Genomic DNA, 27,418 nt, shown 5'->3' on the forward strand with positions numbered 1-27,418 from the left:
TCCCCTAACCGCGATGAGGCTGGCGTCTGATTGGTCGTGTGCGATGTCAGAAGACGCTGCCGCTTGCTCAACGCCCTCCCAGTCAGCTAACAAGTCCCAACTTCATAGAACGAATCAGTGCAGAAGGTGATTAGTTCGGTCTCGTTCACCCAAACAATTTGTTCAAAAAGAACGAATCGTTCACGACCGATACAACACTAGTGGCAATATGCATTAATGTTGTGGCAATTAGGATTCATGTTGAAGCTATTGGGATTCGTGCTTAGGCATTTTGCTTTTGTGTTTGGCTATTTGCATTCGTGTCATGGCAATTCACATTCGTGTTGTGGATATGTAAATTTGTGTTGTGTCCACCTGTATTCGTATTGCGGCAGTTAGCGTTCGTCATGTATTTTCTTTTGCAAAGTGTTTAGAATATGCAGTTTGCCTTACACTTCTCGGCCACTGTAATAATAACATTGCTGTAAGTAATTAAATCTGTTAACTGTCGTTTAGCAAGAGGAGTAGGACAAGTCACTGCATAGCAGGCAGCAGAGTAAACACTTTGTTTTGTCGCTCGGTTGTCGGTCGGTAACGAAAGTCATCCTCTGCATTTGGGTGAGCTGCCCTCCCCAAAACGATGATTTGACATAGTGTGTAAAGTAAGTAATTCGCTATCTTGTGTGTTTTTTTGATCGGAGAATGTAAAAAAAAAATAAAATCGGGAAAAAGATACTATTATTTTTACCTAAACATGAAAGAAGACCAACAGTACAGTAGTTCCTTTCAGTAGTCCACCAAGAATGATTACTTCTGACCAACACCGAGATTAAAAAACCACACACACAGAAACAAAAAAAAAACACACACACAGCGCTGGCTGACCTCTTGTTTTCCTTGGCTTCCTGCATGTGCCATCCTTCTCTTTTGTTGAAATCGTTAGTGGTTTGGTGAAAATATTTACATGTAGTATCGGCGGTAGCCATCTGCTCTGGCACATGTTCTAAACTATACTTTGGTTAACTCAACTGAACCTTTATCACTTTGTTCGAAATTTGGCTTAAAGAAGAGGCTAGTCCTTCATGCAGTGAAACGGTCAGTGAACGCTGGAGGCAGTAAGGTTGTGCAAAGTGCCACACTCAGCACTGCACACCTACGCACTTGCCCAAACACCTACACACCCCGGCGTGCACACACACCCCTACACACACATACGCTGACAGACAATGCCGAGAAGGGTCAAATGAATCCATTATTCATACCTCAGTCTATTTTTAGAAACACCCCGGTGTCTTTAGAATTATTTATTAAGCGCCTGATAATTAAAACATGTACATTTGTTTGGGAAAAGCCATCCAGAAATCTCAGAGATAGAGAGAAAGAGAAGGGGCGGGGGTAGGGTAATCCCCTCCGGAATCTCTCTCACTCTCTTGTTCTATATTTAACTCAACCACTGCAGAACGTATTAAACTATGGGCACATTTGTCTGTATACATGCACTGAGGCTGTCAAACATACACACACTCCCCTACACATGACACACATGCATACACGTTGTAAGGAGCAAATACTTTAGATGAGCTGTCTTTGAAGACATTGCAATTTCACAAAATCATTAATTATATTTGCTGCGAACTTCTCGCTGTTCAGGGCAGCGTCTTGACATGAAGGTCCACCTTGTCCAATACGGTTTTGGTGAATTTGATGATGCAACGCCGCTATATTCGAGGTCTTTAAGATTCTACAGTTGTACTAAACCGAAGAATATTGGTAACACCAGATGTCAATATAACACCAGATGTCAATATAACTAGAGTTGTATTTTTCTGCCTTTTTTGCAACACTTCTAAATACCTGAAAATGAACCATCCTGAACACAAGGGATGATGACGGAATGACACGAAAATAGAATATCCATAGATTTCATAATATATTATGAAGTCTATGGAATATCTACCATAAAGCTAAGCAAGACAGCATCGAAGCAGGCTGACCTTCAAAGAAATGTATTACACTGGTATACAGGATATGCTGCTTCATGTATTATCATATTCATTAATACATTTACCTTTTTTTCCTTAAGGATATATTTTCTGGCCATTGAGTGACACTGAAATGACAATGAAATGAAATGAGGTCTTGCCTTCAAGAGTTGTACACTGTTTCATTCTAATTTTCATTGCAATTACATAACTTGTCATGCTGCTGCCGGAAATTGACAATGAAATCCTCGAATTAAAATTTAACAAATAAGGATTAGCCAGATTTTAGCATTTCTGGCCTCGGATCAAAGAAGACACTGCGCTGAATAACTGACATTGTTAATAAACAGTAAAATTCTAATGATCTAAATGTAATATATTGCAGATTCCATTCATTTTACTTCTAATTAAAATGGTAACCATGTAAGTTTAATTTCATGGCAAGAAATTGGAGCAGGGAAGTCTTGGGTACAGAGTTACGCCTTCGAAACTAATGTGACTGTGTTAGCTAATAATGGGACATATGGATATGAATATTAATGTGTGCACGCTCTGAATTAACCGAAGTCAACCATCAGCGCTTGGACAAAAACGGAGGGTTTTCTTGTTACTATGCAACACAAACAACAAGAGTAATACAGAAAATGTCAAAATTTGTGTGTATGCTTGTGCTTGTGTAAAAGAAATATGAAAATAAATGGACAATTTAGGATGTAGCTAGTCTAAGTGTTAAAAATATATATACTAGTAATTTATGTTGTGTTAAATGAATAGGAGAGCCCAATAAGTCTCAGTGAAATATTTGACAGGTAATCTGCACAGGACATAAGAACACCAAGGTCAACGCAAAACTGATGGTAGTCCATATGCACTGCTGGCCAAAGGTATTGGCACCCCTGAAATACTGTCGGATAATGCTGAATTTCTCCCAGAAAATGATTGCAATTACAAATGCTTAAGATATTAACGAAGATTGCGCAAATGGTGGATCAAGAACCTCGACAAACATCCAAACAAGTTCAAGCTGTCCTGCAGTCTGAGAGTACAACAGTGTAAACCCATACAAACCGTCAACGTCTGAATGAAAAGGGGACCAGAGGCGTAGCGTCCCATTAGGCATACGCAGGCAATTGCCTAGGGCCCCCAGCCAGCAGGGGCCCCCAGAGGGCCAACAGATTTGGCACACACAGATTTAGCACACTCAGCTTCACCGTACTGTCGTAGCTATAAGTATTGGGGGTGATTCAATACCATGGGATCATTTGCATACTATCTAACAATTCTGATATCAGTCCCAATTAGCATACTAGTTTAAGCACGTCCAATCAGTTTTAACACAGCATGTATGTGCAAAGAGTGATTCCCCAAGAACTTCATAAAAATTCCTTGCAGTAATAAAGTTTGTTGTTTTTTTACAGGCCACCTCATTATTCATGTGACTACTTAAAGAAATGGTGATTTTTTCCAAGAAAGTCTATTAATGGGTCTATCGTATTCCTCGGTGAATACTCTTCAAGAAAAATATAATATATATGCATCTAAAATAATCCTAAATGATTTTATTAGCAATTTTAATACACCTTTTAGCAAGGTTCCTTGGGTATGCGGTATGCCGCTGCGTACGTTCCCATAGCAACCAGTCCTGTTATTGTCCTACTTCACAAGCGCTGAATATTCAGAGAACGAGAATAGGCGTAAGCGTAAGGTGCGCATTTCGAGCAGAGGACGGCCACCCCACCTGTTAGAGGATTAATCTGTGCGTCCATGAACGAATGTAAGTATTTCCTCTTCATGCCATAAAGTTCTTATGATAAGTTAGAGCCGTTATCAGCGCGACCGTTTCGTGTTTTTCCTGTGATGTCGGCTGGTTGATCCCACTCGTTCTCACTGCGTCGAGGAGAGCGTTCTTTACATTATATTCGCATTGCACATTTGCTTTAAGAGGGAAGGTGTTAGTTTAGCATCTTAAAATGATGTTGTACATCCATTTGAGTGTAAAGTGCTTAGTTTTCACCACTTTTATGGCGAAGATGACCGCACGCAGCGCACACTAGAACCCCCCCCCACCTTCGTGTTCATTTTACTGCGCAACTATGTATGTGTGTCACGTGACTCAGAGTGAGAGTGGGCGGCGATCGGGCCTTTTTTTAATTGGCAAAATGAAGAGAAGTTATCCGTCTGGAAATAAAAAAAAAAAAAGAAAAAAAAGCAGAAGAGGAGAAAAGGAAGCAAGACAGCAGTGAGTGTACTATATTACTGTAGTTATATGTCCTAATGTAGTCGAAGCACTGCAGACTAGTAGTAGTAGTAGTATTTTTATGTCCTAAACCAATTAACTGCCTTGGCTTGTTGTAACTAGCTTGTTAGCGTTTGCTAACAGCATTGCAGCATGCTAGTGTTTCTTCATACATAAAGATGTTACCTAGAACATTAAATCAGTGTTTAGAATCACTATACACACTGATCAGCCAAACTGATAAGATGTTACATGATTCACATCTGTGCCAGAATGTTATCCTTATTAAGCAAAAGCAATATAACTTACCAGCTAGTCAGTTGAATACGGTATGTGTAAAGGTATGTGTACTAAGCACAATAATAATAATAATCTGAAGTACATTTTGTTTATTAAGGCAAATGTGTGTAAATAATTAAGGATGGTGTGAAGTGAATGAATAATGCAATGGGGGGGGGGGGCACTTTGAGTGTCCTAAAAAGCGCGTTATTAGACTTTTATTAAATATGCTATTGCTCCAAGTCCAACTGTCCCCCTTACTTGCACATGCTCAAAGGGCCCCATGTTGCCTGTTGCCTGGGGCCCCCGGGGACTCTTGCTACGACTCTGAAAGGGACTCTATGGTAGGATACCCAAGAAGACCACACTTCTGACCCAGAGACATAAAAAAGCCAGGCTGGATTTTGCCAAAACTTACCTGAGAAAGCCAAAAAACGTTTTGGAAGAATGTTCTCTGGTCAGATGAGACAAGAAGTAGAGCTTTTTGGGAAAAGGCATCAACATACAGTTTACACAAAAAAAAAAACAAAAAAAAAAACGAGACCTTCAAAGAAAAGAACATGGATGCCCACAGTCAAACATGGCGGAGGTTCCCTGATGTTTTGGGGTTGCTTTGTGCCTCTGGCACTGGACTGATTGACTGTGTGCATGGCATTATGAAGTCTGAAGACTACCAACAAATTTTGCAGTATAATGTAGGGCCCAGTGTGAGAAAGCTGGGTCTCCCTCAGAGGTCATGTGTCTTCCAGCAGGACAATGACCCAAAACACACTTCAAAAAGCACTAGAGAAAGCACTGGAGACTTCTAAAGTGGCCAGCAATGAGTCCAGACCTGAATCCCATAAAACACCAGTGGAGAGATCTCAAAATGGCAGTATGGTGAAGGCACCCTTCAAATCTCAGAGACCTGGAGCAGTTGGCCAAAGAAGAATGGTCTAAAATTCCAGCAGAGCATTGTAAGAAACTCAGTGATGAATACAGGAAGCGGTTGTTCGCAGTTATTTTGTCTAAAGGTTGTGCTACCAAGTATTAGGCTGAGGGTGCCAATACTTTTGTCCAGCCCATTTTTGGAGTTTTGTGTAAAATGACCATGATTTAATTTGGTGTTTTTTCACTGCAAGCAAAATAAATGAAAATATTACTCCCAAAGCATTTGTAATTGCAATCATTTTCTTGGAGAAATTGAGCATTATCTGACAGAATTGCAGAGGTGCCAATACCTTTGACCAGCAGTATAACCTAAAGTTTGATTCCGAGTGGGTAATGTTCCGCACCTCCATTGTTGAGGCGGCCGATCGGAGCTGTGGCCCTAAGGTGGTTGTTGCCTGTTGTGGCAATCCGGCAATCCCCGGACCCACTGGTGGACATCAACTGTAAGGGATGCCATCAAGCTGTAGAAGGAGGCCTACCGGGCCTTTTTGGCCTGTGCGACTCCAGAGACAGATGACAGGTACTAGTCAAACAAGCAGACTGCAGTTTCGGTGGTCGCCGAGGCAAAAACTTGGACATGGGAGAAGTTTAGCAAGGCCATGGAAGACTACTTCTGGACGGCTTTGACGAAATTCTGGTCCACCATCCGGCGTCTGAGGGGAGGAAAGCAGTGCACCATTAACACTGTGTATAGTGGAGAGGGTGTACTGCTGACCTCAATTTGGGAAGTCCTGAGTCAGTGGGGAGAATACTTCAAAGACCTCCTCAATTCCACCGACACGCCTTCCTTTGAGGAAGCAGAGTCTGGGGACTCGAAGTCACTGAGGTGGTTAGGAAGCTCCTTGGTGGCAAGGCCCTAAAGGTCGATGAGATCCGCCCGGAGTTCCTAAATGCTCTAATTGCTGTGGGGCTGTCGTGGCTGACACATCCATTCAACATCGCGGAGACATCGGGGTATGTGCCTCTGGATTGGTAGACCGGGGTGGTGGTCCCCCTTTTTAAGAAAGGGGACCGGCGGGTGTGTTCCAATTATAGAGGGATAACACTCCTCAGCCTCCCCCCGTAAAGTCTATTCAGGGGTGCTGGAGAGGAGGGTCCGTCGGGAAGTCGGAATCTAGGATTCAGGAGGAGCAGTGTGGTTTTCCACCCGGCCGTGGAACAGTAGACCAGCTCTACACCTTCAGCAGGGTCCTCGAGGGTGCATGGGAGTTTGCCCAAACAGTCTACGTACATGTGTTTTGTGGATTTGGAGAAGGCATTCGACCGTGTGCCTCGGGGAGTCCTGTGGCGGTTGGTACGGGAGTACGGCGTACCGAGCCCCTTGAGCTCCCGCCTCAAACTTGAAGGTCATACCTTCCCTCCTTCCATTCATTACCCTGCTCCTACCTCCCACCCACGCACAGACATGTTGAACTTTAGCCGCAGTCACTTTCTACTGATTGGTTGAATCTTCTTTGGCTGTCTTTCTATTATTATTTTAACCAAATTGTGGGTTACCACTTCAATCCAACTTGCATTGAATGAGCTTTGCGTGGCCAAGGACACGGTATGCTTGGTTAGCGTTGACGGTAAGACGTGCGGCGGGTTAAAGCTGTCAAGCGTCGGCTTTAGTTGTGTGTCTCCAAAAAGTCTTGCAGGTGCCTTAGCCAAATCCTACAGCTATGTGAAAATTGATTAATTTTGTGTGCAACAGAGATGGCAGGCTTTGCCAACAAAGTTATACTTGTGGCTGCATATCTACCTTCCATTTCCCCAAAAAAACGGATGAAAACATATGAAAAAAACGTTTACTTTTTTTGATTGAAGCATCATTTCAGTGGGTATTAATGTAATGCATTGCCAAGGCAACGCGAAACTAAAGCTATCATATGATTGGTTTGCTTGGTTTGGCAGTCTTTTGCCTTAGCAATTGGACTACCACACTGGTCCAATATGCACATGTCAATCACTCACCCAGGAAGTAGCGTCAGAAGGCTTATTTATTTAAAAAATGTGTGTATTTTTTTAAATCCTTGAGGTTTTGGGAAAATATACAGTTGCACATAGTGACTTTAGATTATATAAAAGTATTTTAATTTGGATTTGAAAAAAATGTGGCTTTTAAACATCACACCTTGTTGCTATCCGACCAAGTCCTGGGTTACCAATAAAAAATATTGTTTAAATAACACTATAATCACCGTGTACTGTATATCTTGAATGTCACACAGTAATCTATGTCCTTTTAGAAAATAATAATAATAATAAAAGTGAAAAAATATACTTAATATGTGTCTGAACAGCACTGTTATGCTCTTTAGTCTGTTCAATGTAGAATTCTTGGAATAAAACCTTTCTAGGCATGAATCACACTGTTCTGCATTATCTTTCTTTCAAATTTCTTTTTATTGGTGCACTGTTCTGCATTATCTTAAAACTGTCAAAAACACATCATTTAGTTGTACAGACCTACTTGTCCGGAACAACATCCTCCACTTTCCAACACATCTAACATCAATTACACACGCACACGCACACAAAAACGCTTTGACCGTGTAGTAGCTGACAGTTTATTTCTACCAGGACAGCTCGTCCCCTGAGCCACGGCCCATGTCCTGCTTAGTTCTGTTTAATATTGCAACAGATGAGGTCAGATGTAAAGAGCTGATGGATGGGTGAGTTGATAGATGAGAGGAGGGGGTGAAATGACTAATGGGCTACAGGGCCTTCCTATAGTAACTAATTTCTTCTGGAAGGCTGAAGAAAGAGAGTAGGAAATGAAGAAAGACAACAGGAGTGATAAAGAGGAAAGGAGAATAGAGGGGGAAAAATAGTGGATGGAAATCTAAAAAAAAAAAAAAAAAAAAAAAAAAAAAAAAACACCTAAAACAAAACCAGTCAATCTCACAGAGATTATGCTGTTGACAGAAAATGCATTTTTGGTAACCCGAAAAAACATGAACTCAAACGAATTTCATCTGGGAGAATGTTACCTGAATGAATGAAAATGTATGTCAAAGCGCAGGCGGCAAAGATCCTCCTTGACCTTAAACTCTTTGGGGACATCTTGTCCTGCACTTGTTCTTTTCGTTTGAGCAAATGCATCTTAGTCTAGACTTGAATTTATGTGTCCATTATTTGTTTCTGTGAAGGTATGGCATAACCTCCTCTCTCCCGCCCACCTTCCTGACTGACTGTATCGCCGAAATAAAAAACTGGCTCACCCAAAATTTCCTCAAACAGCAGTTAAGCCGAGGTGCTCCTCATCGGCTTCAAATCCACCGTACCCAAATACCATCGCCATCCCCTCACCATCGACAACTCCACTGTTTCACACTCCCCCAAGTTAAGAGCCCGGGTGTCATCCTGGACAATACAGTCTCTTTTCATTCACACATCAAAAATATTACCCGGATTGCCCACTACCACCTACGCACTATCAACCGCCTCCGCCCCTCCCACACCCCCCATTCTGCTGCCATCCTGGTTCATAGTCTTGTCCTTTCTCGCCTGGATTACTGCAACTCCCTCCTCTTTGGCCTCCCTTAAAAGACCCTACATAAACTGCAGCTGGTCCAGAATTCAGCCTTATAACCCGTACCCCATTCGTCCACCACATCACTCCAGTTCTCCGCCAGCTCCATTGGCTCCCGGTCCGCTTTCACATCCAGTTCAAAGTTCTCCTTCCCACATTCAAGGCCATCCACAACCTTGCCCCTCCCTACCTGTCCGACCTCCTCCATATTACAATGCCCTCCCGTGCCCTTAGGTCCTCCACCTCCATACACTTGTCTGTCCCCCCTGCTCGCCTCAGCACCATGGGGAGCAGAGCATTCAGCCGCTCTGATCCCCGGCTTTGGAATTCACAACCACCCAAACCTCAGGAACACAGACTCACTCCCCCTTTTTCAATCGAAACTGAAAGCTCACCTGTTCAGACTCACATATCCATATCAATCCCTGATTTCTTTGTGTTTTAGTGTTCTGCTCATTTTTTTCATTGAGTAGTATTTTATTGTTTTGAACATTATATATTTACCGTATTTTTTGGACTACAAGTCACACCTGAGTATAAGTCGCACCAGCCATAAAATGTCCAACGAAGAGAAAAAAAAACATATATAAGTCCCACTGGAGTATAAGTCGCATTTTTGGGGGAAATTTACTTGAAAAATCCAACACATAGAACAGATATGTCATCTTGAAAGGCAATTTAATATAAAAATACAATAGAGAACAACAGGCTGAATAAGTGTACAGTATGATGTTACATGATGCATGAACAACGAAATGCGAAAATACTGTCCTCACCAGGATGCTACGGCTCGGTCCTGGCTATACAGCGAGCTAAACTCCCAAATGGCGATGCTGGATGTCCGTATGATTTGCTGAATCAATTTCGTCCTCGGTACCAAACAGGTTCGCGTCAATGTAAATAAAGGATAATTAGGTGCTATTACAGCAATGACACAAACGGTTAGCATGCGTTCGCTAGCATTAGCACATCATTCAAACAACCACAAAACTGGCTCTAAGTGTCCGATCGCAGGTGGAAAACACAGAACAACAACAACAACAGAAAAGATGATACACACACGCGTTCTGTAGAGATATTTTACAGGCATAAACAATGAACGTAGGTTCGCGGCCATGTTTGTCTCTCGCTAACTCGCCCACTCACTCAGAGCTGCGTAGCTGTCCGTCTTCTTCTGGTGTGTGAGTGCTCTTCTTCACGTAAACAAGTGCAAGTGCGCCCCCACGTGGGCGTGAAACAAACAAACTAAAAGCATGCATTTCAATATAGAAAAGTCAATAATAAAATTGAACACACATTGCCAAAGGCAGAACACAAACGTGGCCATATCTTTTTAGAGTTATTCAGATAACTATAGCATAAAAAACATGCTCACAAGTTTACCAAACCATCAGTGTCACTCCAAAACACAAAAATAACATGTGAAATTATATTATAATGTGTTAATAATTTCACACATAAGTCGCTCCTGAGTACAAGTCGCATCCCCAGCCAAACTATGAAAAAAAACTGTGACTTATAGTCCAAAAAATAAGATAATTATTTTTACTGTTTTGAGTCTTTAATTTGTCCTGATCAAACCCATTCTGCATACAATTATACCCCTTCTTAATTTCTTTAAAATAACAATTGTATTTAGGGATGGAAAGTGAAAAACTGTTATTTTTGAGAACCAGTTCTCAGTAATTTTGTGACTAAGAATCATTTGTCTGATTATGCTGTATATTGATTCTTTTTGCGTTGCCAATGAACGATAACAAGTAATTGGGTTTGAATTTGAAGTACGAGTTTTACTGTTTCCTGTGAAAAGATGGAATGAGAACTATTTGCAACACTTGCAAAAGTGTAATTTAATCAAAGGGGGAAAACATGGTTTGTGCAACATGTAGAGCACAATGTAATAATGTATACTGTAGTGCAAAATACAGGATAAATTGTAAAAAATGTATATTAAAAAAAAAGTTTTACATATGCAAAATGCAATATGCAGTATGATCCACTATTGTTTTTATAAATCTCCTGATGGTATTGCTACAATAATTAATGTATTGCCTGGCACTATAAAAGAACAGTTGCCTTGTTAAATCATGCATGTGCCTCACTCTTCACGTATGGCATGTCAACCCACGCATCACTGTTAGATTAGGAATAAATGGATTAACAGTCCATAGAAAGTGGGATGCGGGGATGATGCTAGTGAGGCGATTTTTACTGTTTTGTGAGTCGCTTTTGAGATGTGGATGTTACTTAGTAAAAACTACGTCAGTCAAACCTCACTCATGAAGACCCTTATTAGCAGTGGCAGCAGGTGGATTAGCAGCCTGGCCTCTCAACACGGGCCGTTGGCAACAAGGTCTCAGTCAGTACCGTGCCGGATGACCTCCGTCACACATCAGAGAAAGAACATTTTGTGTGACAATTGACTTTACACGTGCTATGCTGAAGTTGCATAAAAAAAGTGAACAAAAGACATTATAAATGCAGCAATATTACTATACCAGAAAATACCCAAGCAACATTGTACATTACACTAAAGTATAATATAATGTCTAGAATAGAACTGCAAATTGCTTTAAAACAAGCTATTTTCAATGATACAGTATTTCCCCTGGATTTGTGGTTTAGGGCGCTTTCACAGTAGACCAAGAGGACCAGCATCTGGTTGGAGACACTTGCAATAATTGCAAATGAGTTGTTGAAAAAGTTCAGCATTCACATTGCGCCAACCGGACTTGAGTACTCTGAGTAGCATCACATGGACGAAAAGCGCACTCATTAATTACACAAATAGACGAAGAAATACCTCCCTCACGGAGGATGGGTGTCCAAAAACTTTTTTTTTTTTTTTTTTTTTTTAAATGAGAAACTTAAAGAAAATTTCAAAGGTCTCACATATGTCTATTTTTCACTCACTTGATTTGACCTACTTTTAAGGTGTCAAAAAATGCCCTCCTGTTCAAAGTTTTTCTTCCCCCAGAAAATAGAGATTTTAAGCTTTCCAATGATGTATAACACATCACTCCACTGATTATTCAATATTAAAGGAACTGGCCGGTCATTTTAATCATTTGAAATAACATTAAGGGTATGACAACACCTGGGGAAATGCTAATATTCCATCATTTATCCATAAACACATGCCTTTTGGATTCATATCATGCCACTTCGTGTAATTACACACATCGCAACACCAAGAAAATGATAGAAATTTGGATCGATTGCAAAGCTAAAACGACCAGTGCCCGAGATCCCGGAAATCTAGCATATTTTGTGCCTGACACCACAACAAGGAAACTACCGGTCTTGTGCCGAAAAATGGTGTAAAATGCGCACCAAACAAAACCGTGCCGGAGGCTGGGTCTGCAAAATTAGCCCTATTAGCACGGACGAACTTTACTCATTGTCTGCGTAGTCCAGCTCTTTTTCTCGCGTTCGGGAACTCATGGGTACTCCATTGCGACAAATGGCTATTTGTACACCACATAGCATGACAGGTTTGAACCATTTTAACGATTTTTTGATAAAACACGAACGCAACTCTCTCGTCGATAAACAACGATGGCACCCACCTCGACCTTATGTTTCCTTGTTGTGACGTCTCCGCCCCATTCGGCTGTTTCCGGAATACTTTCGGAAATGTTCGTAATTTTCGATCTATTTTCGATGATTGCTCATGAATGTGATTTATTTTTTTTGTTAACTTTATTAATATTTGTTATCTTGCCACATAATGGTTCTATTGATATCTCACAGCCCCTTAGTGTTATCATACACTTTAAGTGCTGGAAACGTGCAAAAATTGTGAACATTTGAATGCTGAGTTTTAGCCAGAAACCTTTTTTGTTTGGATTTTTGGGATGTGTATAAAATTAGATGTCAGAATTAGAATTAGGTGACATCACCTGAATTTCTCACTTTCTGGCCTGCCCTACCAGGTTTTGAATTTTAGCAAAGAAATTGCCTTTAATATGCACATTATCTGGACGCACAATGCACATGTAACATTATATATGTAAACTACCAAAAAATAAGTTAAAAATATATAGGTTGACTTCAATCAGAGTCACACGCATGGAGTTCTATGAATCACCAACTAAATGAATCACCATTTTACAAAAGATAGTTATGCAAACTTAAAATGAAGCAACAGGGCTTTGGATGTTATTTCATGCTGGTCAATGGGGTCAACTGACTGTCTCGCCACCCGGTCTTTTAAAAATGAAAAGTTAATAATGAATCGATGTACCAAATATGTCGATTCGATTCATCATTTTATCTATATATCATCATTTTATACATTATACTAATAATGCAAATTTGCAGTTCAAAAAGATAGATGTTCACAGAGATGTGTAATCAATATTCATCAATGTGTATTAGCCTACAAAACAATCAAAGTATGAACCACTTGTCTAAACTCTGACTAAACAGACAATAATGTCAGATAAATATGCGTGTGGTTTATCGATAGTGGTATGCTATAATAGACTAACGCGTATTGAATATTTAAAAAAGAAGGTTAAAACACCATTCTGCAACAGATCAAGTGGAATAATGTTGACCCTCAATTGTGTCTGTGTTTTCTGGTTCAGAAATGGATTATGGTTCAAATGTATAGAGTTGTGTTGACATAGGAAACATGTTAAACGAAATACCACCCATGCTTTATCCAGTGCAGGTTAAGTCAGCACACGGTTGAGCAGTGTCATTGGACATGCCTACAGTGTCTGAGACCTGACAAACCAGCCATATTTGATCCCTTCTTAAAACCTTATTACACAGTCTCATTATCATTATTGTTATTATTTTCCATTCAAATTTGAAAGCCGTGTTAACAGCAGTCTTTACTTTCTCCTAATCAAACTATTTATAAATTTGACTTCGACTGGACAGTCCCTTTAAAGAATTGCACACCCACAAATCTTATATGACATCACTTCGGCACTGTGTGGGCAGTCATAGATTGGCTGTGATTTGAACTGCCATAAACCTAAATTGATTATGACTTTTTCATTGGGTGAATAGTTCTCGTTCACCCTCCGAGGTGGAGTTGCACTCACGATCCTCATCCTAACTGCCCCTGAATTGACACGTTTGGTCTATTTGGCCTGAATTGAGGCCAACGTCAGTTCAAATTGGCCATCAGTGCATTCACAGTGGCATGGTTGGTCAGTGGGCTGTGCCAGGGGACGCGCTGCTACAGCCATCAAGCCAGAGTGGAAGATTAAATGATGATCTTCAAGGTGGTGAACAACATTAGGAAATTCGCCAAGCCTATTAGACAACTATTAGACCTCTGTCATATTATACCGCTTATGTCAACAGAGAAAAAGTTTGCTACTTTGAACTTAACACATAATACACATAATACAAAATGTTTAATTTCAGGAATACTTGTACTGTAGTCTTATCTTACTCTGTCAAGCATTTGTTTTTGTCACATAAAAAGTATAGCATTTTGTGGGGTGTCACGTCATGGGGCAGTTTTGTCGTGTCGTTTCCTGTTTTATTTTGAAGGCTTCACCCTCCTTGTGTCACTTGTGTGTGTCCTTCAACACTTGCCCTTCCTCTTGTCACCTAATCACCTATTGTTTCCACCTGTTCTCCATTACCTCGTATGTATATATTGCCTTGGTTTCCCTTGTCTTGTGCAGAAGTGTCTTTCTTCTGAGGTCAGTCACGTCAGCCTCTTGCCATAGCTATCATAGTTATCCTGTACATTATCCTCCATTTGGAGTGCTTTGTGTTTGAACCTTTTGATCGTAGCCAGCTTGACTTTTTCCTCCATTTGGAGCGCTTTATGTTTTTGCCTTTTCTCCCTTTTGGAGTGCTTTGTGTTTGAATTTTTTTATCCTAATTTTCCTGACTCATTCCTCCGTTGGAGCGCTTTATGTCTGTAGGTTTCCCCATCCCCGCATGCCAACGGAAGAACTTTAGTTTTTATTAATTAAACTTTATTGCTTCTACTCCGCAACTGAGTCCGTCTCGTCACCACAGCCTGACAGGGGGACGTCTTTCTCCCCCCCCCCCCAAAAAAAATGACATTGGCTTTCGTCCATATGACGTAGGCAACCCCCTATGGATTTTTTTTTTTCACTTTGCCGAGTGCTCGGTGACGTGTTGGCCGCACACTGTTGAGGCCTACAAAGTGCCCTTCCTATTGTTCAACACATTTCCTGCCCAACTTTCATGGATGTGGGTGAGTTAAACTCTCCGGTCACAGCCATCAGAAAATGGTCAAAAAAAGAAAGGCGACAGGGGTTGGGGTTAGGCTGGGTTATCTTGCTGGAGCACAGTGGCGGTTTTAGGGGTGGGGCCACAGGCGCACTGGCCCCACCTCTAATTTGAATGGCCCCTGAAGTGTCTCTGTTCTCATTTTAGCACAAAGCATGGTAATCGGTGAATCCTTTTTTTCTAAAGTGAGAGAGTATGAGAGAATGTTGTTAATAGAGTAGGCCTGAACGATATATCGTTTGAACATCGTCATCACGTCGTGCTGATGCGCAATACTCGCATCGCAAGGATGTGCTATTCAGTGCGACCAAACTGTTTTCTTGGTCACTAGAGCAGCTGGCGTTTGGTCTACAATCAAAGACACAAATGTGAAAAATCATCATTCAGCTTGTTACATACTAGCAGTAGCCCATTCGTCACATTCGTCTCAAAATGGTAGCACATATGAGTGCTGTAATTTTCATCATTTTTTCCATTGTCATAGTTCTTAGAATTATTAATATTTAGATTATATGAGCAACCATTTTCCATATAAAGGTCATGAATACGAAAGCTTCCCCATTCCTTTAAAAATATTTTTCAAGGTGGCCTAGACAAAGTCCAGACTATAATTTTATATAAGGTGAACAATAAAAAAGCAAACATACTTTATCAATGTCATACAAATGTTGTATCCTGACCTTAATAATGCTTTTTATGATCAAAAACTTTAAACTACAGTTGTGCTGAATTTAAGTGTGCACCAGCAGCAGCGTCATCATATTTCCATTGCTTTTTTTTTTTTTTTTTTTGAGCAAGGCAATATTGCTGATAATGGAAGCATCATAATCATCGGCATCATATTTCTTTGCCCAATCAATAGAGCACTTTTAAGATTTAAGCGCAAGCAATTTTACAAATGTTTTACTTAATCAATATCTGTATAAAGAACCCCAATGTGGTCAATGATTGAAGGCATCACAAGAGAAAATTTGCGGCTCTACTTGTGTTGTTTGCTGCCAACCTGAGAGTCCTGAACATTTCAACAATCGAACTGAGGACTTGAGTGGGAAATCAGACAGGACAAAAAAACATGACCAAAGGGGAAAAAATCTGCAAATTTTCTCTTGCTCCTCCTGTCTTTCGGCATTCCAAATGATACTGTAGAGCAGGGGTATCCAAACTTTCTGCAAAGGGGGCCAGATTTGGTGTGGTAAAAATGTGGAGGGCCGACCATGGCTGACGTCCCTTACATAGAACAATATATTTAAGCAAATTTTAGCAGGCCATTCTGTGTGTCACATTTGCTTTATTATGTTTTTTTTTTAAATTCATTTAGTGCTGTCAAAATTATTGCGCTAACGGGCGGTAATTAATTTTTCTAATTAATCACGTTAAAATATTTGACGCAATTAACGCACATGCCCTGCTCAAACAGATTAAAATGACAGCACAGTTTCATGTCCACTTGTTACTTGTGTTTTTTGGTGTTTTGTTGCCCTCTGCTGGCGCTTGGGTGCGACTGATTTTATGGGTTTCAGGACCATGAGCATTGTGTAATTATTGACATCAACAATGGCGAGCTACTAGTTTATTTTTTTTATTGAAAATTTTACAAATTTTATTAAAACGAAAACATTAAGAGGGGTTTTAATATAAAATTTCTATAACTTGTACTAACATTTATCTTTGAAGAACTACAAGCCTTTCTATCTATGGATCGCTTTAACAGAATGTTAATGTTAATGCCATCTTCTTGATTTATTGTCATAATACAGTACTTATGTACAGTATGTTGAATGTATATATCCGTCTTGTGTCTTATCTTTCCATTCCAACAATAATTTACAGAAAAATATGGCATATTTTATAGATGGTTTGAATTGGGATTAATTACGATTAATTAATTTTTAAGCTGTGATTAACTCGATTAAACATTTTAATCGTTTGACAGCCCTAAATTAATTATTTCAACAATCTCGCAACTATCCATTTTGGCGTTCTCTGTCGACTCTCGGGCTCTTGCGAAATACTGCTGCTGTAAAATTAAACTAGCTTCAAGTTGCTTCACTTTCTCGCTACGTATCTTCCCTTTAATCTTGTCGTACATGTCAGCGTGTCTTGTTTGGTAATATCGCCTCACAGTGAACTCTTTAAAAACAGCGACTGTCTCTTGGTAAATAACGCAGACACAGTTGTTGCGTATTTTAGTGAAAAAAAATAGTCCAATTTCCACCTATCCTTGAAGCGTCGGCCGTCACAGTCAACTTTCGTTTTTTTGTTGATTGTCGCCATTTTAGAAATGGGGACTAAAGGGTAATACGGGGTAATGTTGCTTAGAGTTCTGCTGCCTTTTTAGTGGGTAAATGAGGAGCAGCATTTAGTGTGTAAGCTATTTCATATGCTGGTAGCAGTACTGCTCACCAATTTATTAAGTCTGTGTGCGCGCCAGACCTTATTGATTTTTTGACAGAGGCTGAGGGCCGGATGAAATTTGACCATGGGCCGCATTTGGCCCCGGACCGGACTTTGGACATGGCTGCTGTAGAGGAACCCGACTCCTATTGTTATGTTACTGTGCTTGACCTAATAATCACATTGAACAGCTCATAAAGAAGGTGGTGTTCTCTGTTCTATGCATACAAGTTGGAAAGTGCTCAGGTATGTTTATCTTGGCCATTTGGGGGCAGTTTAAGACAAACGACTATAAGTAATTTTCATTGAGACCTCGCAACTCCTCTCAGTTCAACAGTGCTGTACTGATATTAGTCTTTCCAAAGGATTGAGAATATATGCCTGTGACTGTGAGTGTACTTTGCTTGAAGGGTATAGCATTTTATTATTACATAATTGCTTGCCAATGTGCCTGTGCGGAGTTTTTTGTTGTTTAGGCTCAGGCCATGTCTACACGTAGCAGGGTATTTGGCAAAAAAAAACTTTTTCTACGGTTTGGCCTATCATCCACATATACACATTTAAACGAGGGTTCTTAAAAACGCCGTCCAAAGTGAAGATGTGCGAATTCTGCATTTGTGGCCCTATCATGTGGACACTGATAACCGAAGATTCAACTGTAGAAACGTCACTGACTGCATCGGACTTTGTCCCGACGTCACACATGAGACCAATGTTTACATTTGGTGTAAATTACACAGGTGCTTTTTGCTTCCATTTATTTACAAACTCTTGCAATTCTTCATATTGGAAAACACATATGAAGGATGGTGGTATGATGGACAATTATTTTTCGTGCATTGTTATGATTTAAAAATGAATGATTGCGGTTGGCTGTGAAAGTTTTTTTTTTTTCCTACAAACGTGCTGGTGTGGCAGTAATTATTTTATCCTGACGTATTAGGGCAGGATCCTCGGTTTTAAAAAACCCTGCTAGGTGTAGACATGGCCTCAGTTAGCAGAGCCTTTGTGGTTCCTTCCAATTCACCGTCTTCAGAAGAGGCTTCCTCCTGGGGTGAGAGCCATGCAAACCAATTTGATGTAAAGTACGGCGTATGGTCTGAGCACTAACAGGCTGACCCCCCACCTTTTCAATCTCTGCAGCAATGCTGACAGCACGCCTGTAACGAGTCACATGACATTTTGGAAAGAAAATTACAAGCAGTACTCAATTTGGACATTTAGGGATGTACGTAGTTCCCATGCGGTGTACTCACTTTTGTTGCCAGGGGGTTACATATTAATGGCTATATTTTGAGTTATTTTGAGGGGAAAATAAATTAACCATACTATATAAGCTTCACACAGACTACCTCTCATTGTGTCAAAGTGTCATTTAGTCAATGTTGTACCATGAAAAGATATATATAAGTATCTGCAGAAATGCGAGGGGTGTACTCACTTTTGTGATACACTGTAGGAATGTTCCCTGCTGTGCATGGATAAACATATCTACACTGATCCTGTGCCCTACTATACATTCACTACGTTCTTAGTTGTATGGTGTATACCGCGTCGTGAGGAGAGGTGAGAGATGCCTCCGCACTTGGCTCCAGCTAGTGTGGCGTCTCTCTGTGATCACATACTTTCTACTTGGCAAACATACATCGGCAAAATAAATTTTAATCCTTTAAATCAACTAACTGCCCTTACAGTTCCAATGTCCAATATACCGTATGGCTTGTGATTGCTATCCATTTATTTGCATCTTTATAATTATTAGTTTTTTTTGTTTGTTTGTTTTTTGTTATTGTGTTTTGCTACTTTCATGTATCCTTTTATTTCTGTTTTTAATTTCTATTTCTTTATTTTTTTTTATTTTTCATTGCTGATTTTATTTTTATGTGTTGTAAAGTGTTGTAAAGCGAATTCCCTTGTGATTGAAATGTGCTATTTATATATTGCCTCCCCCTTCAATCAACATGCAAAATGTCTTCACAAACCAATAGTCCAAATATTGTAGGCAGCGAGCAGCTTCCTCACCTTCATCCATCTCGACTATCTTGTAGGCTGATGAATTTTCTTCATCATCTGATTTTTTTCTCAGGCCCAAATTCCAATACATAACCCTCCTCCAAAACATCTCTCATTTTCACTCAGACAAATTTCCTCCAAAAAGTCTAATGAATCGTAAAAAAATATCCTTGGACTCATGTTCTGATTAAGTGCGCCATGGTCAGTGTTGTCACAGATTACTTGAAAAAGTAATTTCTTACTGATTACAGATTACGCCTCAAAAAAAAAAAAAAAAAAAAAATCTAGTTACTTTACTGATTACTTTATTATCAAAGTAACTAAGTTACTTTAAAAGTAATTTATCGATTACTTTTTACCAATTTTTCTCCCTTTGCCGCCTCAACATAAGAATGACAACAGAAAAATGTCATCGCATTTAAGTGACTTTCCGATAATTGAATTTAAAGGGGACGATCAGAATTTTTCACATAAGGCCTAATCTTCGAGTTAGCAGAGGTTTAATTAGTAGATGGAGTTAATTTCAACCAGCAATGTCTCACGCTAGCTTAGCCACTCTAGAGCTCTGAAACTAACAATCAACTGACAAACTGCATGGAATTTAATGAAATCAACTCCACCGACTAATTAAACCCCTCTAACTTCAAGAACAAGCCTAATGTCAAAAATTCTGAATTTCGGGTTAGGGTTTAGGAGTTGGGGTTAACAGCATATCAGTGCAAATATAAAACAATGCAAATTGACTTCACAATAATCAGCAACACACAAATGAATTGCACAGTGCAATAAACATAAAGGTTTGGGCCGGTGCAGATGCATGTGCACAACCCGGAAGTACGCCGTACACATACGCAGGCAATTTGGCCACAAAACATGACGGCAACTAAACACTTTACACTCAATCGGACTTACAATGCATCCCAAATATGTTAAACAAACACGTCACCTCACGGCATAAATGAATATGATGTCAACAATGGTCGTTGACTACCTGCCGTTGGAACGGCCACGCATGTAGCGGCTCCAACCCATGCTGGAACCCTCCAGAATGAAGGAATAATACTCACGTTCACTCATGGACGCACGCAGATCAACATTCCCTCGCACATCTCAACAGGTGGCTGCACTCGGCTCGACTGTGCACCTGCACTGGCACAAACCTCTGTCCCAAAACACTTAGCACGTGTGCCTCGAGACCAAAACAGGGAGAACTATGAGCAGTTACCATTGAAACGAACACGTAGCGGGAACATTTTGTTTTCAAAATGCTCTTCGTACATGACTACAATATTCTTCATTCTACATACATTATGAGGCAATAACAAAATAGTAACGCACAGACACTAAGAAAATTAACTTTAATCAGATTACTGGTTTGGAAAAATGAATGTGTTAGATTACTCATTGCATAAAGATAGTAATCAGATTACAGTAACGTGTTACTTATTAACGAGCTACTGACTGATGCACCATCTTCCCTCCTGTTCCATAGCTATTCTAATGTCAGTAGATGCATTAACACGGTATGCTCTTTCACTCTCTAAAATGTAATACAAACATGCCAACAAGGAGACAAAACATCACCTGCCCTAAGAACAGTAATCTCATCGACCTGGAATCATCCCTCAAAATAGCACAACAGCTTATAAAAAAAAAACAAAAAAGACATTTTTTAAACTTGACGTGAGGATGAATCAAAAGCTCCATTTACATCACAGTGCATCATTGACTATCTGAGAGAGATAGTGGTCATCTGCATAACACTTCAATATGTATAATAGTTTTGTATCCTGTATGTGAGTTACTACAGGGGAGCTCCCATTCGGTTTTATGCGCAGTATTTCTTGATGCTGAAGAAGTAAACCACAAATAAAGTGCTTTATTGTTAACCAAAAATAAGTGCAGTTGGAAAAATCACCTTGAAAAGTAAGTTTTTTGTTGTTGTTGTTTTTACCTTTGTCCACTAATCAGAAAAATACTCATTATTTTGTGAATTAACACATGCACAGCATTGTTTTTATTGACAGTGATTGGGGAAACCAGGTTAATGATTCTTGTCATCTCTGTAGGGTAAAAAAAAAAACATTGTCATGTCCACCATGTTAAAGTGTTCCAAAATAATTTTGATTATTACAGCTGTTAATGTTGTTGTTGTTGGTGTGTACACCATATATATATATATATATATATTTTTTTTTTAATCTATTCCTCCGTTATTTGTGGAAGGATCACAATTAAATTTAATAGGTATATATATTCTAGGCATGTATAAGAGATACAGTATATATATATTCTAGGCATGTATAAGCATCTCTCCCCAGAGCCTGATTTTTTACTTTTATATCTCAGGGCTGCATATTACATTAATTATTAGTGGAATAAAGAAATGCTATTTCTCCTAGTCCTCTGTTTTTTGTGTGAAATTTGGTAGATATAGTCTTGGCGCGTATACGTATTGATCCTTCTTTCTTTGTCTCAGGAGTGATTAAGTCATTAACTGCTGACTTATTGTTGCCTTGTTAATTACCAGCTGATTAATTACAGAAATGAATTGTTGAATTACAATTGCTATTCATTCGTTAACAATGAAATTGAACAAGTATATTCTAGGTATGTATATGCATTGATACTTGGAGTCTGATTTTTAATTTTATGTCTCAGGGCTAATTAACAGCCTTTTTTTTAAAAAATTTATTTATTTTTTTAATTAATTTTTGTCTCAGAGCGATTAATTAATTGCTGACTTAGTGTTGTCTGTAGTTTAGAAGTTAGCCAGAAGGGGGCATGCATGCGCTTTAAGAACTGGTCACAGCCTTCAGCCTATAGTAGCACATTAGTGCTTGTCTTTTTGAGGGTTAGGTATTGCTATACTACCCTATTCTTGAAAACAACATACAGTTTGGTTTCACACAATGAAACTTTATACATTTGAACAAAACTGTGTCGCTGCTTTTGGAATAAAGAATGGATGCATGCGCATTTTAGATAAAATTGTGCTTAAAAAAACTTGAAAAAAGCTATGGACTCAACCACAACTCTGAAAAGGTTGTGGAAATAATTAGTTTACATGTCTTGTCCTTTTTGGCAAATGACTTTTGAATGCACGATGCAAAATTCCTATGAGAACGTACAGGTTTGGCACAAAAATATAACACAGGAAAAATGCAACTTGGCTATTAGAGGAGGTGTGTGTTAGGGCGGGTGTGTGTGTGGAGGAGGGCTGTGTTTGTATGTGTAAAAAAAAAATAATAATAATCATAAATTGTATCAGGTTTGAACTTTTTTTTCTGATAAAGAGTAATTCTGATATCCATGAAGGAATTACTACGACCTGCACTCTTGTGTGTGTTTATGATTGTGTGGGCGCATTTCTGTCACATTCATATTTTATAGAGAGAACCCCAAAACTGCAATTGAGGACCCTTGGCTCTGTTGACTTTAATGTGCGAAGGCACCTACCATGCCTTTGATGCTCTACTTTAAATTATTCTGTTGATATGTGTGAGATGAAAACAAAAAGACTCAAATTTACAGCAAAATACTGGCAGCTGTGGTTGCCAGAATTTTACCGTTAATAAAAGTGGGAACTACATTAAATAGCATAAAAAAAGGATTTTTATAGATTTTTTAAAAAAAAATCCTGATTGTATAAATGTTTTATTATCCCCTTGTGCCTGTGGGTTTTCTCCGAGTACTTCAGTTTCCTCCCACATCCAAAACCACGAATGGTAGGCTGCCTGAGCACTCCAAATTGTCCCCAGGTAAACGAGTATGTCTGTGAATCCATAGTTAGCTGGGATAGGCTTCAGCACCTATGTGATCGTTGTAAGGATAAGCAGCACGTAAGATGAATGAATAAATGTTTTACCTGCAATTGCCATGCAACCAGATGTCCTTGCAACTGGCAGGTGAAGTTAGACTGTGCTGTTTGTTCAATAGTTAGCACACCTGACTGCTATAGTGACTGTTTTGAGTTCAAACTCTATGGAGCAGTGGGAGAACAGCAAAGGGAGCACTGCGATGTCACCACAATCAGACTGGTTGAAGATATGTACTGTACTAGTAATTTGAGGTGAAACAACGTTTTTTTTTTTTTTTTAAAATATTTTGTAACCATTCATTCATTTCCATGATGTATACACTGACCTGGAGATAGCTCTATCCCGTTGTATGTTGTTGCTGTGTTGCAATGTATAATGACAATAAATGGCATTCTATTCTATTCTATTCTATTCTTCTCTATTCTATTCTATTCTATTCTATTCTATTCTATTCTATTCTATTCTATTCTATTCTATTCTATTCTATTCTATTTATGCCATGGATCCTCACGGGGATCGTGGTTATAAATATTGACTAATCCGAGCAAAATGACCGGAAGTACCCTGACCGCCTATGCTGTGTGCGCTGCAGCACACACAGCCAGCAGATGCTAGAGTTGCCAACCGTCTATTGAAATACGGGTCGTATTCAGAAATGTAAAGTCCATAAAGTACGCACCCTGCATTAAGCTTACAAGAGACACGCTCTTTCTGGTATTGTTATGAAAATCGAAAAACGTGTTTTATTTGTAGAACAAATGAAGACTGGTATATGGAGCTTTACGAGAATGTGCAAGAGAACATATTGCCCCACATCTCCTATTTTCTGACCATTGAACGGACAGAACAATGACAGTCCTGCTCTTTGGATGAGGTACTGTGGGTTGTCATTATAATACCGGAAGACAACATATAATGTGGGAGATAAGAAGTGAAGCTTGAGTAAAAAAGCATGTTCAAAATGATGATCATTTTTTTTCTTGTTCTTTTCTGTGTCCTTAATTCTCACCATTTGTATTATACTTTTGTGTGCTGTCAATTTCGTTTGCATTTTGACATTATATTTGGAGTGAGCATTTGTGAAACTCTTATTGCTGAGGGGACTATGAACGCTCCTCAGTTTATGTTTGCACTTTTGAAAAAGTATTAAAAATACATTGCCAATAATTTTTGTTAATCAGTGTGCTTATATCACTCAAATATGCACCTTAATCCGGTTTGAGTGGAATTAATACATTACAAATACTGTATTAACAAATATGCTTTTTTTTCTAATGGTGGTGGTATTCCTTATTTTTATTTTTGGCAACGCTAGCAGCTAACGTTACTTTTTACATTGACTGATGCTGGGCTGCTACTAACACCCCAGTGATGGCAGCCACCACTAGAGAGCGACATCCAGAAATCTCTACTCTGATTAGTCTATAGAAAATGAAATACAGAATTATAATACAATTCTTTTTTTCCAGTATGTTGTACTTAATTTGACAACGAACATTTATTATATGCATATTTAACAGTATAATTCTGGCAACCACTGCTGTCAGTATTTTATAGTAAATTTGAGTTACTATTTTTGGGGGGGGGGGCGGTGGGGGTGTGTCAATAGCTAATAAATGACCCGCCCAGCCCCCCACTCAAGTTACAAAGATGACATAGGGATGTGGATTCTAGTGGCTCAATACACAAAAACGAGCTTGAAGCATTATTTTCTAATTGAACCCGACTTTAGTATTAAATTAAACGGGATCAAAGCGAGACAGGCAGCTGCACAAATGTCACTTGCATCTAAAGCCCTCCTGCTCCCATGAAAAAAAGAGAAACGAAAGAAACAATAATGCGGGTCTTCCCTGCTTGTTTGCGTTCATGCGCGCTTACCGCACAGCAGCTGCATCCAGGCGCAGGTCTTGTACACGGTGGAGGTGTTGCAGAAGAAGAAGAGCGCCATGCATGCGATGCAGCCGATGATGAGCACCATGGAGAGCAGCACGAACACCGATGCCGCCTTGAAGGCTCCGGACGGGATGGAGCTGAAATCGGAGAAGCTGCCCACGCAGGTGAGCTCCCGGCTGGGCGACGGCCCGGTGCCCACGCAGTAGTGAAAGAGGCCGAAGTAACCGGCCTGCTGCGTGTTGACGCTGTCGCCGATCCAGTAGGGCTGGATGAAGACCACCACGTTGACGATGGCGAAACAAATGGTGAAGATGGCCCACAGCACTCCGACGGCCCGCGGGTTGTAGTTGTAGTTGTAATTGCCGTGGTAGATCTTGGAGGCTTCTTGGGAAGGCAACATGTTTCTTCCCTTTCTTTCCAAAAATGGAAAGAAAAAAAAGCTTTTTCCTTCTCTACACCTCCGCCTGCTCCTTCCGTGCACCCTTCCAAAAAGCAAATAAAATCTCCAAAAGACACTCTTCAGCATCCACTTAATTGCAAGACTGGGTGTATATCTAACGAACCTTGTATGAGGGAAAAATGATACGTGGAAAAAATACTAAAATCATATAGTACTAATAAATAATTCAGCACGACAAGTGATTCAACATTGCTCGTTTTCCTTGGGGCTACACGATGAATGTTTAAAAAAAATAATCAATAAAAACAAGAGGGATTTTCTTTATTTTACAGTCTCCGGCTCGTTGTTTTAGTTTACAACTGATTTTTGTGATTCATCAGTCAATAGGTGTTTTCTCGATGTCCATTACGAGCGTCCAAAAAGGGGTGGATGGATGTATGGTTGGATGGCAGGTCTTGTTGCGTCCGCTTTTTTTTTTTTTTTTTTACCTTCCCATGCGTCCGTGAGGTACTCCCCCTCTCTGTCTCGCTTAGATGGCCACGTACGATGTCCAAATGAAGAACAAAATAAAAGGAAGAGAAGGAGAAAGGATGTAGGAGACCGAGAAGAGGCGGATACAAAAAAAAAAAGCCCCCTCTGTCAAATTTGAGCAGTCCTTTCTTGTAAATCCACAATTCTCCACCGCCTCGACTCCATCATCATCATGCTCCTCGTCGCACAGCCTTTTTCCCACAACGGCCAGCAGTGGTAGCGGCAGCGGTGGCAGCACCAGAAGCCCCTCTCTCTTTTCTCTATATTTCCCTCTCTCTCGTACGTCTTCCTCCTCGCGCTCCTCGCGCGCACCCGGGAAGACGCTGATGTTTGTACTGATGACAGGAGGGGCGCGCTCACGTGCGCGGTCGCGGTGGTCGGGGGGCAGGGTGGTGGGGGCGTTTGCGTCAAAGCGCGCCACCGCTGGTTTCCTTTCGAATTCAGTTCCCAACACCTGATTTGAAGTAAACGGATTGATTTATTAAAATTAGGGGTGGGGGTGGGGGGGGGGGTGGAGTAAACAAATATAAGAATATAAAGTGATGGCCCCCATATTCTTCTCCTTTACTGTTTTGTTTCGTATAGCCTTTTTGTTTGTTTGTTTGTTTGTTTGTTTGTTTGTGGTAGAGCTGCGCATACGTTAAAAACAGAATGGGATTGATCGCATGAAAGAACCTAGTCAACGTTTTAAAGACTTTGTATCAGTAGATCTATTCAGGATAATTTGGAAATTAAAAATTAATTGAAAACCAGTCCTTGTGGTTTTTATCCCAAGCTGACTTCGGGGCAAGAGGCCGTGTACATTCTGGACTCAACCACTCGATGTGGCCGTCCCAACAAATGTCTCGAGTCTGAGGTTTTTTTGTGAGATGGAGTTTTTGTCTCCAGAAGTGCTTATAGGAGCGGGCTTTGTGCCCTTCCAGCCATCATTTTAATCTGGGTTCATCCCCATGTGTATTTTAACATTAGCTGCATCTGGTTTTGCTCATGGGTATAAGGCATGCAGTGTTTTTCAATCTTTTATGAGTCACGGCACGTTTTTACATTGGAAAAAATCTCGCGGCACACCACAAACCCAAATTGTTTCAAAATTACTTTCTGTACAATATATTATAAAAAAATAAAAAAAATTCTCAGTTTTTATACTTACTCAATGTGAAAGCTTGTTTAGACGAACATAAAGCCGATATCTTGGCAGGAATCTTCTTCAAC

At 39.9% G+C, this 27,418-nt stretch overlaps 1 protein-coding gene across 1 annotated transcript in view; it reads right to left on the minus strand.

Annotated features, from left to right (window-relative positions):
- Window positions 1-26,549, minus strand: part of LOC130907853 (LHFPL tetraspan subfamily member 4 protein-like) — a 68,266-nt gene extending 41,717 nt beyond the window's left edge. Inside the window, exon 1 of the mRNA XM_057823343.1 lies at window positions 25,261-26,549. Within this exon, the coding sequence (XP_057679326.1) occupies window positions 25,261-25,801 (541 nt within the window). The 5' untranslated portion in view covers window positions 25,802-26,549. The remainder of the gene's footprint in view (window positions 1-25,260) is intronic.
- Between the last annotated feature and the right edge of the window lie 869 nt (window positions 26,550-27,418).

Source organism: Corythoichthys intestinalis, chromosome 2 (assembly GCF_030265065.1).
Source record: "Corythoichthys intestinalis isolate RoL2023-P3 chromosome 2, ASM3026506v1, whole genome shotgun sequence".
Classification (NCBI taxonomy): Eukaryota; Metazoa; Chordata; class Actinopteri; order Syngnathiformes; family Syngnathidae; genus Corythoichthys; species Corythoichthys intestinalis.